A 15,072-nucleotide genomic window follows, 5' to 3' on the forward strand; every position below is an offset into this window, starting at 1 on the left:
CACATATAAGAGCTTTCCAAGATGTAGCAAGCTGATCTAGTCAGTTGGAACAAAATAAACAAGATATATACCATCTAAACTTGATTAATATATTATGAATATATTATTCTGCAGCCTTCAAAAGCATCACCAAATCGAATTGAAGTCAAATTGTAAACTATACAGTATATGTCTCTATGACCTTGGCTCTGCAAACACTTTGGAAGTCAAAACAGAATGAGGACTAATCTTCTGGAGCTGTTCCATTCGCTGTATACAGTTTAATAGTGTAATTAATATGAGTTGCACATAGCAAGTGTAAACTGAGACAGTTGAGCATCTGCAGCGCTCTATTATATAGTCATATGGGTGCTTTTAATCATTATTTCATAATGCTTCAAGAAAAAGGAAGTAATGTCAATCAAGGACATTTTCTTTTTTTAATAGTTGAGAGAATAATGTTGTTGTTTGTTGGGCTTGGCAGTGTATAAAGTGCTGGTCTGTACAAAAGTTGTCCTTGGATGTTTTAGCTTGAAGCAAATTTGTCAATTATGAGTGAGAGTGAAAAACTGCCAAATTAACAACAGCTTCGAGGATTTCTGAATGCAGCAGCTCATCACACAACGCTTGTAAAAATAAAGCATAAATGTGGATTTTACTGTGAACTCAAGCAACTCCCAAAGCGGCTTCCTAGACAGCACCGTTTCACCAAATGCATCACTTGCAGCCCGAGGCACTTTACTTCCTATCTAAATTAGACACTCGCCATGTTTCAGCTCCCCAGGTAAGAGCTAATGGCCTTGAGTTAGGCATCTTGCATGAAGACACTCCCACTGATCCAGAATACATATCTGGCAGCTTTATAAACAAAAAACTCTTTGTAAACGTTGTGATGTGAGGAGTATGAAATCTGCAGCAACTGATGTGATGTCGTATTGTCAGGAGGGATCTAACAACGAGAGCCGTCTTTTGTTTATTTGCACTTCCTATTAGGTTTTCTCTACAGTAATTGCTTGTCTTTCTTATTCTCTCTTTCCGACATGTTTCAGGTGTGACTGTGGATTTCTGTCCTTGGTGTGTCCCCAGCACTGCACTTCACCTCTGATAACTCCACTGGTGATATTCATGCGTAAGGAATCAAAAGGATCTAAGCTTACAGAGACATACACGCTTTGCACACAGCAAGCCAGACTGGCACTGGCCTCTCCAGGCCGCTGGTCAAAAGAGCAGAAAGGGATACGTTAACACGGACTCCCCACTGCTCAGTTCAGAGGGATAAAGGCAGCGAAATAACCTGCAACTTACCAGGTTTACAGCCAAGCCTCAGGATACACAGGGTGTGTACATTACATTTCATGTCATTTAGCTGACGCTTTTATCCAAAGCGACTTACAATAAGTGCATTAAACCATGAGTCCAAACTCAGAACAACAAGAATCAAGCAAGTACAATTTCTTCAATAACGTTAAACTACAAAGTGCTATCAGTAAGAGCCATTTAAGTGCTACTAAAGTGCTAAACAACAAAGTGCTATCAGTAAGAGACATTTAAGTGCTACCAAAGTGCTACTACGGCGCTACCTTCCCTCTTCAAGGTATAGTCGAAAAATATGTGTTTTTAGTTTGCGACGGAAGATGTAGAGACTTTCTGCTGTCCTGATGTCAATGGGGAGCTCGTTCCACCAATGAGGAGCCAGGACAGCAAAAAGTCGTGACTTTGTTGAGTGGCACGAGCAGGTTGGAGAGAAAATTGAGCTGATTCTGTAGTATGATGACAGTAGATGTCCGACAAACCCACTGTATGTTAAGGTAAACCGTTATTATGGACTGTAAATGTCCAAGTTTATTTAGGCAAGCCCCTCCTTAAAAAAACACACGTCTTTTTGGCTTTAATTGATTGCTAGCAACAACTATTTTGGAACACACTGAACACAAGTTCAATGATGGACAGAGAATAATTGCATTGGGATGCAGGAGACGTTTCTATAGATGTTGGATAATGTATCTTCTCTTTTCTTATTTTGCCATGAACCTGAGTTGCCATTGAATTCCATTGTAGCTGTTGTGAATCCACGCTGACTACAGATGCCATCCTCTTTGAAGGACTGGGCAACACATTTTTCATTGCAAACTTTCAAGCCTACGGGGAAAGAGTGTTTCAGGCAGTGCATACAGAATAGTTTGAAACAATACCCTTCTTTTGTATTTGTCATGTGAATTTAAAGAACATCATTTTCAACATTTTGTGTTTTCATGGACTAAACTCTATGGATATGTGAACCCTGTCTGTTGTGGAACCTCTTAGCCAGAGACAGAATTGGAGGCCGCCTCCACCAAGGATGAGTAGATTAACAACTGTTGTGAGTAACCGATATGCCTGCTATGCACAGTGGGACAGAGTGCTGTGGCCTTGGGTTGAACAAGATGTTACGTAAGCATTCTGACGGAGACGCAGAAAAGAGTAATGAGCTTTGGATACGGCCTACGCAATGAATTTGAATCAAAGGCATTAAAAACTATGGAGGTGTGTGGAGATGTACTGCATTGATTAGGTGAAGTAGGCCTCATTTTCATAAAAATAAAACTATTGTGCTGAATTAGAGTAATTTATTTCTTCTCTAGTCCTTTTTCAAATGTCATTGGAACGTGTTGCTCTACCCCGGGAAAATTATGTTTCCAGTGAAAGCCACAGTTACACTTCCATCTTTGTCTCTTACTGCTAATAATGAATGATGAATAGCATTTCATAGTAAATGTTAGGCACTTTGTAGGAAATCCCGACAAACAGATTCTTCTAATTAATGCAAAATCTGTTGAATGCAGTCGGCAAACGGAGCAGAAAAGACTTTGGTATCGAAAGCATTCTGGTTTCCATCTGTAGTCCGCTTGTCGTCAGAGTAGTATTGACCAATCATGTTGTAGCAGGCTTCGGTTGCATGCAGGTAAAAAATAGGTTTGTGGAGAGCAAAAGAGGCAAAACAAAAGTTTAAAACCAGCTCGTAAACTGTGAAATAATCTGGTCATAGAATCTCAGCTCCCCTCAGTTATAGTCCACTCATGTCACCATATGGCCTCTCATCTGCAGTCACTGCCTTTGGCCACCATCGGGACTCCGTTTTGATATTATTATAGCGGAGTGAAACATATATATATGAAATATGTATAAAATATATATAAATATGTATGGCCTTCAGAATCAGTTGCCCTGCTGATTCAAAGACTGAGGTGACAAGCTCTTCAGCCATAGGATGTATAGTGTGGCAGGCAGAGTAAATGCACCAAATGGCTCTTTTTTTTTAGTGCGGTGCTTTGGATGCCATTAAATAAACAGAGACACATTTTAAAGCTGAGGATCGATGCGATGGTGAAGTGTTTCAGAGGGACTGACCATTTAGTGGACCAACGGGTGCTCTTTTTGACACATGCATCAAGCTACATTGGATCTTATTTATTAGCTGTTATCAAAGTAAAAATAGGCCAACAGGATGAAGTTTTTATGGAAACTCAGGTCTATGATGAATGGTGGACGGCAGACCATTCGTGTTCTTCCAATGACAAAGTGGAGCTCGGGCTACGAAAAAGGCAATTGGAAATGGAGAGTTCATCATGAAGGGGAAAATACCAGCAACACTTGCAATTCTATTTTGGTACAAAATTTGGTTCAATGAAGGCCACAGGCGGAAAAGCATTTGTATTTCACTGAAAAGTGATTCCCCAAAGCAATAAAAGCATTGCTGGAATTTTCATGGCGTTAGCATTCTGCCAGGGGAACCGTTAATCTTGATGGCGACTGTTGCTAGAATAATGTATCATACCGTAAGTACGTCCCAAAGCAGATAAATATTTTGGCATGTGTGGAAGCATTTCTGTGATGCAGCTTTCTCACGCTTCAGTTTTTTTTTTTTCCTCGCAAAGAGGAAAAAGCAAAAAAAAAAAGGCAGACACATTTCCGAGGGTTCAAGGCAGAAATAGTCAAAAAATAAAGCACCTCACGTATTGCACTATCGCTCTTACTTGGCAGTGCATGCTCTGCCTGTAACTTGCACCATTCTCCTATGTTGGCATTTTCTCCCTCATATGTAATCTGTAGTATCTGCATCAGTGACTTTGGGCTCAATCGTGGGTTGTGCTTGATAAAGCCGTGACCCTGAAGAGAACACAAAAGCCTCAGAAATAATACCAGAGCTGAAAGCAGAAACTCCCTGTGATCTACCTTTGGGAGTGGGGATTATACCTGCTTAACGTCAAGCAGACCAAATACCATATAAAGAGGCCATGAAATCAGCCAGCTACATTTCCCCCCTCATCACAGTGGAGAGGTTAGATGCTGGCAGGCACCTCCAAGCCACAGTGATGGAACATGTGTGCACGCCTCATGCAAATCAACTGAGCTTGATTGTTACAGGCTTAGAGCAAATCCTTATGGTTAGTTCAATCCATATACAATAGATGGTTTACTGAATCAAAACTATTTAGATAGAGCCAGATACATTGTCTTTTTGAACTTTCTTTCAACTCTATAAAACAAAATTGAAAACTCAAAATGGAACCTAAGATTTGATATGTATTTCATCACTTGGCTGATGAACTCTCACTTTGATTTTTCTACTCTCATTGTGATATCAAGGCCATTTGTCCAATGGAGGACCCTCGATTGGAAGGGAGCACACTGTTCTAGAGTTATTTATTTATTTCCGCTGTGCTATTAGTTATTAGACAAACTTTAAAAAGGCATCATGTTGAAAACATTACTATTTCTGTTGTCTGTCAAAACAGCTTCTAAACCCTCAAAATATAGATCGGCCTGCAGTAGTTTCACTGTCGATGAGATTGCACTTCATTGGCAGGTTCCTGTGGAAATGATCTTACGTGCAAGCGGCTACAATATATATTTCATTGCTTTTTAGTACGGCATCCAGCCCAACTGCATATTACCCTTGGTCTATACACATATCAATCATTCATCACATTGGCCTAAGGAGTTTCAAAACACAGTCCACATAGTTTACCGGGTTAAATCCAAACAGCGTGAGGGTAAAAGCTTGTTTGGTCATGCCGTTCTGACTGAGAGGTGATTGATTTGGTGGTTTGTGCCCCCTTCAGGTTGACAGATCTGAGAGCCCACAGGTCTGAAACAGTTCACACCCTCTGCAGCTGCCTTTCCACAGTGAGTGGGCTGTTGGCATCGCATATCAGGCATATTCTAGCGGTATTATCCCCCATGGTGATGACGTGGTTGTTTTTCAACTACAAATCTCCAGGCTCTGAATTTAAGCATTAGCTGGTAAAAATCAAATTGGGGGAGGGGGACTGGTAGTAGCATAGTAAGGTGTGTTTGTGACCACAGAGTTGTGTATTGGTGAATGAAACATATGTTCCTCTCATATACAGTTAGTAACCTGGGTCAAGCTGGTAAACTCTACTCGATTATTCCTGCAATCACATTGTGTTTCTATTTGACATGAAGAATAAAGTATGACAGGAACTGTTCTAAGCTTGAAGCAAGTGTGCACAAAAAAAAAAAAACTGCAGCAAATCAAGAGATGTGGAGCTGTTGCTCTTAATGGGGGCCCTCATTAAATCAGCAGAGAGCACCAAATGACTCAGCATGGCATGTTGTTGGATGAAGAAGCAATTTTCTAAATAGGGTCGAATGAGATTTTAAAGAAAGGCGCGCTTATACAACGGTTATGGTATGTAAAAGGCTAGAGTCAATTGGATTGAAGATGAGCAAGGTGGAATTCAGTCTGGTAGGATTTCAGATGTGGTTTAAAAATGTTAGTAACGTCAGACCACAGAGAGTGCGTTCTCATGTTCATGTCCGAAAGCTCTCAGTGAGGAGGGACGCGTTTGCACATTTGCGATGTTTAATAAACAGACCAACGGACCTTAGTTTCAGTGCTTTCTATTTCATATCTTGTCACCGCTGCAGCAGAATCTTTCAAAAGTTTCAAAAGTCGTTCTACTGTTTTTTTAGGGGATGTTACATCACAGTAGTCTGAATGCCAGACGAATATTCTCATATCCAATAGTTCTTACAGTGGATCATTCTGCTCCCACAGCTTGATGCTAACCGAGTGGGGCTGTGACAGCATATGTGTGGGTTGTAAAACTGGAATGATAGTGGAACTGGGCATCTGTGTGTTCAATGGTGCCATTATAGAAGACTATACCTTCCCCAGCTCTTATCTAAAGATGACTCAACATGTCATCATAGCCAGACTCACACATGCATCCTGTCTGCAGAAAGAATAGGTGCCATGAGAGATGAACTCATTATTGAATTGAAGTAGACATGACACAAAACTAAGCCTTCATATGCCAGTACTGTCACTGTTTTCATTTTGATTACCAAAATGAAAACAGTGGGTGCTTTGTAACATGCTGATTATATATTTAACTTACTACACATATTTGGATTAGGTTGGTGTAATGTATGTGTCTGTATAACACTAATTATACATGTAAGCCAGGGGGCTTATACAAAAAATATGGGTAAATGCCAGTAAAGGTAACTCCATCCATTTACTTTCCTAATGATAGAAAACACACACAAATGAATAGGTCTCTGGAGGTAGGTCGATGCGTGAGAGCCCAGGTGCACCCGTGATATGGGGATGCTCCAATTTGGTTCAAATTTCTGCTGTGACTATTGGACCAAGTGAATCTAACCTGACATCTCTCATTCTCTCTTCCTCTTTCTTTCTCCCTCTTTCGCTCTCTGTTTGTGTGGGTGTCTGCGTGAGATAGAATGAGAGTGAGAGTGACGACAAAATTTGTCTGGAAAAGAGGAACAGGTATATTAACTGACTGCCTCGTATCATCAGAATAAATGTTGGGTACAAACCATATATATATTAAAATGAAACATTTAGTAACATGCTGTAGTATCAATAGAAAAGCCTTTACCTCTGCACAAATCCTTCCAATCTAATTATAACTCAACTGTAAAGGTCTACCAAGAACATCCACATTGGTTAATTAACCGTAACAAATTACCAGCCCCTCGATGTATGAGCATTCTTCTAGATTACCTCTGCAATCTTAGCTAGATCGATATCTCGTACTGCTAACCAGTATCTCTGATGTGGACATTTGGGTCATGACCTGCATGGTCATGTCTCTGACAGCTATGGTGACGTGGCTGCAGGGCAGAGACAGATAACTGGCCCTGGGGACTGAATGATATGGGACATGCATGTCTGTGTGTGGGTGTGTGTGTGTGTGTCTGTGTGTGTGTGTGTGTGGGTGTTTTTACCAGTTTTATTTTCAGTGTATGATGAGCAAGGGCTAAACTTCTATTTGTATTTGCAAAATTGTAGATAAAACAGCCGCACTGCAAACTGGTTATACGAATATATTAAATATTACAAGACTTCCTGTCTTCATTTATACTGTTTATGGGAGCGGATGCTGGTTCACTCTCTTTTGAGGAGTGCTGCATGTCGGATGAAGCGTGTGTCAATTTTCTAAAGATGATTAACCACGCTGAGCCTCACTTGCCACAAATAAACACATGATGGTTATTTCAAATCAGACACAGCTCATCTTCAATGCGTGTCACATCGAGGCGGCGACAATCAACTTTGATTGCCGCGGTCGAATTTTAATAAGTAATGTTTAAAAACGGAAACCAGATGATGGCCGCTTGTCATTTAACCTCTTTTTAATAATGCTTTTGGTTTCTGCTTTACTGAAATTGACTGCAACATTTGTGCAGCAATTTTATTTGGTACCGGTACCGGTCTGTGGCCCGGTGGTTGGGGACCGCTGTCGTATTGTGTCTCTTTACAGTCGTTACACTTCTCTCTGGGGTTTTGTGTCTCTTTGGGTCATTTTAGTCTTTTTGTAGTTATTATTAGTTAGTCTGATGTTGTTTAGTCTCTTTTTGTTGTTGTTTAATAATATGTACTTCTCTCTGTGGTTTTGTGTCTCTTTGGGTAATTTTGTTTAACTTTGAAGTTGCATTAAATAATTTTGTAATTGTTGCTCTTTTTCTAGCAATGTTTGTACGTGTTTTTTCTTCCCTTTTTGTGGTTGTTTTTGCAGTAGTTTTGTGTCTCTTTGTATTTTGTTTGCACCTCTTTGTGTGTCTCTTCCTGGTTGGTATGTTTATGCGTCTAAAATAACCAGACATCCAGATATATATTTAATTCAAAATGACGGTTGGACTGGCAGGTCACGTTTCATTTAGCCTGTTTTGAATTTGAGGACAATTCTACACAGGCCAGTCAAGTAGCCGATAAAAAAAAAAACAGATGATGAAAGCAAAGCTATGAAAAGCTTAAAAAATACAAGTCACCATTATGCTGAATTATCGCGATATCATGAAGAATCATACATATACATATATATCTTACATATTATGTGAGAATCATCTGTAGCGATAAACCCGTATTTTTACGAAGGACTCCTGATATTGTCTTTTAAATGCAGCTTTTCTTGGAAGTCATCGGCTCGACTTCTGTCTCGGAAGGCAGGAAGAAAAACCTCAATCAAATGTTTGAGCAGCAGCCTGTATAAAATGTCACATGAACTGCATTTCTCATGTAGTTTTCTCTGTGTGGTCAGGACGAGCTGTGGAGGATCCAGGAGAAGCTGGAGTGTTTCTTCAGAGGCTTGGTGGGCTCGAACTTCTACATCACACCACAGGAGTCCCGGGGCCTTCCAGCCCACTATGATGACATTGAGGTACGCCACGCTACCCGCCGCTGGACTCGTTCCAAAGCCTCTTCATATTTATGTCCACAAAATGTCCATGACTACACCCTTGAATCACTCAGTCAGTCCCAAGCTTTCTCAAAGTACTCCAACCATTTGCTTGCAGCGTAATGTAAAAAAAAAGTGAACGTTTTTTTATATTATAAGTTTTTGAATATGCTTAAAGAAAAAAACATCCTGCATTACAACTTTCCATAAATGGAACACAAAGTTTTGTCTCAAAGAGATGGAGCTTCACACAGAATGCAGAGTGTGTGCGTAAAGTTGTGGTTCAAGCTGGTCCCCTCTGACAGAAGTCAATCGAGTCCAACAATGAGATAAATGCAGCACTAAGGCAATCATTATCAACATCCACATGAATATTAAAATCTCCTACAATAATAACATTATCAGGACTTTAAGGACTAAACTTGATAGAAACTCTGAAAATTCAGATATAAATTCTGAATATGGACCTGGTGGCCGGTACAGTATAACAAATAGAATTGGCTGTAATGTTTTCCAGGTTGGATGTGAAAGACTAAGAACAAGGCTTTCAAATGAGTTGTAGTTTAATTTAGGTTTAGGATTTATTAATAGGCTTGAGTCAAAGATGGCTGCTGCTCCACCTCCTCGGCCAGTGCCTCGAGGAATGTGAGTATTAATATGAGTTGATTAATTTAGGCCAGGGGTATCCAAAGTACGGGCCAACTGCGGGCCATGCCCCATTTCTTATTGGCCTGCAGCAAATTCTAAAAATATGGAATATGGCCCACACATGAAACTTGCACTTGAGTGTATTGTAGTTCTTAGGGTCACCACTAGGTGGACTACTGAATTCAACAAGGCATATTCTCCGCAAAACAAAAGGAATCAAAGAAGTTTTGCCACGGATGACAAAGTTTAGCAAATGGCAGCTAACCTGCTCAACAATCCATTCAAGTTTATTTGTTCGAGAGGAACAATGTACATTGATGAACACTTTAAATTAAAATGTAAATGCACCCAATTACAGCCTCAAGCCGTCCAAACAAAACACAGGAAACAGCCACACAGCTGCGAGGTCAGTCAAGTCATAGCGCGACACGGGGTATGTGGCCCTCAGTGAAAAAAGTTTGGACACCCCTGTTCTAAGTGAATGGGTTCATCAGGACTCATATGAAAAAACAGTGTTTGTCATGCATGGTTGTCACCTCGTGGGAAAAAGTGCTAATGCAGCATGTTCAACACCTGTATGCCCATGGAATAAATGTTGAGAGGGGGATTTGGGCAAATACACCATGACAAGACGATGACTCTGCTTCCACCTGCTTTGCAATTTTTGTATCGTTTATTTATCCTGATTTTATTTTTTTAAGTAGCATTTAAAGAAACTGGCATCCGAGCATTGTGTGGAGAGAGAGAGAGAGAGAGAGAGAGAGAGAGAGAGAGAGAGAGAGAGAGAGAGAGAGAGAGAATTGCAAACAGCACGATCAAAGTTATTTATGAGGATTGGCTACCATTCTGTATTTTAGATTATAAAGACATATTTTTCTCAAACATCCCCTCAAGGAGTCCTTGGAAATAATTTACACCCCACCAAAGCAGGAGCATTAGCATACTTATATAAGGATATTAAAATGGGTGAGAGCACCCTACAAAGGACTACGCAAACCTCAAGATGCTCTTTTTGGATTTAAAAAAAAAAAAAATGTCAAAAGGCACATATATCATTAAACAAATGTGTATAATGGCAAACTATAGACGTCGTCTGGCAAAGGTTCATTCAGTCATGCAATCAATTAGAGTAAAACATAAAATCAGCTCCTTTTTGGGGATGACAGTGTGTATTTATGTATTTAATGTCAGATCAACTTGGCTGTAAGAGCCAGTGCCCTCTGATCTGAGCAGCAACAAACTGACGGAAGCTGTCCGTGGTGCTGAATGATAATAGAGCTGTCCAAGGTGCTGAAAGCGTGACTGGACTCATTTAGGGTTTTAAATAGATGTGTATGGCAAAAAGGGTATCTCTCTCTCTCTCTCTCTCTCTCTCTCTCTCTCTCTCTCTCTCTCACAGACGTATCCACCTGACATTATTGTTTGTGTAATTACTTATAGGAGAGTTTCTTCAAAAAGTCATGTTGGGTGCACTTGCTCCTCATTAGTCTGCCAAGGGATTAACATTAGTCTCATTAGTCTCCCCCGGATGTCACTTAACAAATTGTGTCACATTATTTGGCAACTAGAATACTATCACCATTTTAACATGCTGCATATATGCTTACATATATATATATATATATATATATATATATATATATATATATATATCTTCACGTGTTCTTATATCTTTACGTGTTATACACTATTTGTGTGCTAGCAGTAACACATAAAAGCACCATGTTTTCCCCCTGTAGCACCAAGCTAAGTCTTTTTTACCCGAGTCAGTGCAGCCCTGCTTCCGCTTGGTGAAACCACGCATGTGTTGATCCGTGCTGCAGCAACGTGCATCAGTTCCTCTCTGACCCCAGTGTTAATCTGCATTCAGACTGAGGCTCCTCTTGTTTTTTTTTTCAGCTGCTCGGTGTTAGAATAGCATATTACGGGGGGCGGGGTGGGGGGTTTCGCCGTCTGTGGCAGTTTTTTTCTTTAGGGCCCAGTTAGACTGACACGCAAAAAAAAGAAAAAAAAAAAAAAAGAAAGAAGCGACGCGAAATCAAGCTTTCTACTTGCATCGATTTTTGTTTTGGCTGATTTTCACGTCACCGCCCGTCCTCCGCCTCGGGTCTAGATTCGCAGACCCGCTGCCGCTAACGTGCGTAATGTATCGTAGAGAGGAAACACAGTAAATAGACGGACACGTCCATCTGCAATAAAGAGGAAGCGAAGATGGTGATGATGATGGCTCCCACGAATTTTGCCTCCAAATGCTCGACAGCAATGGCGAAGCCTTCCCTCCCCCTGAAGCTGTTTCTCTGGCTCTTTATTGCCGTTAATCTTCCTACAAGGTAAGCCGTCGACGCCGTCATGTTTCCTCTCGAAAACGCGATTCTGTGTCGGCTTGTGTCTTCTTTGAACAACACGTAATTTGCGTTGCGTTGCCTCCCATCGAATGGCAACGCAACCCGGCTTTCGGTGGTCGATCCTGGGCGATTAGGGAGCTGAGAGGAATCTAATTTAATGGGGAAGAAAAGCGAGGCATGTTGCGCATAGATCACATGTTTGGTTCGACATCGGAGTGGGTTATTAATATTTTTGTGATACCTTTAAAGCGACACATGCATCGCATTACTGGGAGAGATTTTTTTTTTTTTTTTTCTTCTTCTTTTTACAGAAAACAAAAGCGACGAACAGCTCCAGTCTGACTTAAATAATCGGATGTGGAAATCAGATGATTTAATAGCGTGGAATGCTGCAGTTAGACGTGTCTATGAAGAGGCCAGTATCTCTCACAATCTGTCCGACGTTAGAAATAGCATAGTGGCAGGCTAATTTGCTTGGAGCTAAGGCTACATATAGTTCCGGCTAAGCTCTCCTTGAAGGAGCAGGTCTATTCTAGGAGTCAGAGAGACTGGTTTTTAAACGCAGGTGACGGATGTGGCATCATATGAACAGCTTTATGCAAACAGTCGTTTGTAATGAAGGTAACTTGAGTGTTAATGAGGGTTTCATCTCACGTAAAATAAAAAATAAATAAAAAAGCATTTCAAAATGGCAGACAATCACACAGTGAACACAAGTGTAAAGGCACAATAAGGACAGGGATAACACATATGGAGTCATCCCTTTCTTGAACACACACTTGAGCACACACACACACACAAACACACACAGAGGCAAAGGACTGCCATTTCAGCTTGAACTGAGGTGCAGATTTGAGTTTGTCGAGAGAAGCTGTTCGGTCGTCCCCGGTCGAGACATTATTCCTTGTTTAAGATGAGAGAAGTCAAGAGGAAGGATGGCTAGGCTCCTTTGCTTCGCTTTCGTCTCCTCGTGCTGCTGGAGGCAGATACATAGGACAACGTTCAATCGCTGTCATGCCAATCGCAAACCTCAGGGCCCAGGCTTCATTGTTGGGCCTGTGCATTTCTAATGGTGTGCCCAAGTTTTCACGATAGGCTTGAGTAAACACTACACCTTTCCCAATTGCATTACACCAACAATTAAGATATATGTGCAGGTTATGAATTTGATCAGTTGTGCACAAGTGATCGATACACAATTGAACTGGGATGTGACATGTTGGTACTTCTGAGATAATCATACCAAGGCCAAATGAGAACTCTATATGTGAACACCTGTACACACGTAATAAACGTGGCTCAAAGCTAGTAACCCCCAAGCACAGCAATATATATATATACTCTTTCAAATAGTCCTACAAGTCTGTGCATTGTATAGTTATTCAAAGACAGCTAATTGCTCGGTAAATTGCATGTAACGTTATTTGGGATTATTGTATGAGACCTCTTACATAAGGCATCTCTGAAGGCCTCATTGTGACTCATTGACAGTTACTATGCAGTGATGTCGGCTTGCATCGCCGTACATGAAACCCTAATGCCAAGTCCTCCCTCATGTTGAACTAAAAGATATGTATCAACAAATGTGTTGTCGTATTGTTCCTTCAGTCAATAATTAGGCTCCAGATGTAGTAACACCCTGATAGACTGGCCATCGCAGGAGGAAGTGATGTCAGAGTGAGGAAGTGTTCTGCTCAGGATTTTGTTTATCATGCCAAGTTACTGTTTAGTGAACTCAGCTCCAGCGTTCTAGATTGCACAGGAAATTCATCAATCATAATTTTGGACCCGCTGCACTTTACTTTCGTATACATTTAGTATTTTCTGTTTGTATCTGTTTTCTAACCATAACTGTAACCACACTTATTTGCATACTAATGTATATTCCCCATGGATCAACAAAAGCCTCTATTGGTTTGATGGACACGGATAATGAATATATACATGTGACATTTCAGTAAATCAGATTTCAGTGTTGTTGTTCAAAATAAGACATGCTAGTTTTTATTATTGTCATTGAAGTACCATTAACTGTCCATAAATCACATTTGATAGACACAATACTACTTCCTCTAATGCCTGACAAACAATAATAGAGTTCTTATAATCTGACATATAGGAAAAATATAAAGCTTAGTAGGTCCACCAGAGTAATACTTATCGTTAACGACATACTTTGTTTTTTGAAGTGAACAATAATCCTCAATGTGGCATAGCTTCACTAAATCTGTCAGGGTTTTATAACATCATTTCAGAATATAGCTCTGATGTTAACATGTGTTGTGAATTTAACTCTATCCCTCATCACCTAAGATGTCAATGTTACAAAGCTCATGTTGTGTCAATGCAAGCAAGGCAGGAATCCAATAAGGTAACAAAAGCATCTCCAACGCCCAATGTAGTAGAAACATCCACAACAACAGATACCTTGCCAGCAACATAAACACCCACACAGTTATCTATAGTTGGCATAATTGTGTATAAAACAAATAATGACAAAGTAACTGAAATTAAAAATGTCATTTTTTTACATGATACTTCTAGGTTTGCAGTGTAAAATTAGTTTGCTAGCAAGAATATGCTGTGGACATAACACAACATAAATGAAGATGGCAGATGGAAATCCCGACTGATGAAAATGACTATAGATTTGAAGTATTTTTTGGAGCTGCTTAGATACAATTGTGACCACATTTTGTGCCAATTTAATGAATTAAATCCTAAATTGTAGCATTCCAGTTATACCAAACCCAGTCATACTTGGTTATTATGAAATGCTCTTCCATCCATTGTATTATATTCCATCAAGCACTCAAACACATATGATTATTGTCACCACTTGGAAAGGGTTGAGATGTATAATGTTGACAAACATAATGACGAGCTTATATATTTTATTTCTCAGAATTCCTTAAATGTGTTTGATAGCATGCAGAGGTCAATCTTCTTCTTTTTTGTACCTGTCCATTTCAAAGGACAGTGGGAGGAGACAGTCTAATCTCATAGCTCCTTCTTGTTTACACTTTAGAGAGTCTGTCGTATTAATCACCCCGGAGCATTAAGGTCAGATTGGTTTCAGATTCCCGGGATATAGTTTTGTGAATTAATAACAGTGGTGATTACTCACAGTCAGCACCATGTGGAACCTGAAGAAGGGTCATGGATATTGGGACACAACATGTCCTATCTAATGTATTTTCACTATGGCTTTCACTAGTTCTACCTTCTATTCTAAGACATCATGTGGATAAATATAGATCTACTACCCTTACTCCAAAAGAGTTTGTGTGGTTCTATTTTAAGGACCCTGGTACACAGCAGGTGAATACGGATACTCCAGAGAGAGAGAGAGAGAAAGAGAAAGAGATAGATAGAGAGAGAGAGAGAGAGAG

General features: G+C 40.2%; 1 protein-coding gene across 1 annotated transcript in view; it reads left to right on the forward strand.

Moving 5' to 3' along the window:
- The first annotated feature begins 11,546 nt into the window (after positions 1-11,546).
- gabrg2 (gamma-aminobutyric acid type A receptor subunit gamma2) overlaps positions 11,547-15,072 on the forward strand; it is a 42,214-nt gene continuing 38,688 nt past the window's right edge. Inside the window, exon 1 of the mRNA XM_034549738.1 lies at positions 11,547-11,665. Coding sequence (XP_034405629.1) covers positions 11,547-11,665 — 119 coding nt within the window. The remainder of the gene's footprint in view (positions 11,666-15,072) is intronic.

The sequence above is a fragment of the Cyclopterus lumpus genome, chromosome 14 (genome assembly GCF_009769545.1).
Source record: "Cyclopterus lumpus isolate fCycLum1 chromosome 14, fCycLum1.pri, whole genome shotgun sequence".
Classification (NCBI taxonomy): Eukaryota; Metazoa; Chordata; class Actinopteri; order Perciformes; family Cyclopteridae; genus Cyclopterus; species Cyclopterus lumpus.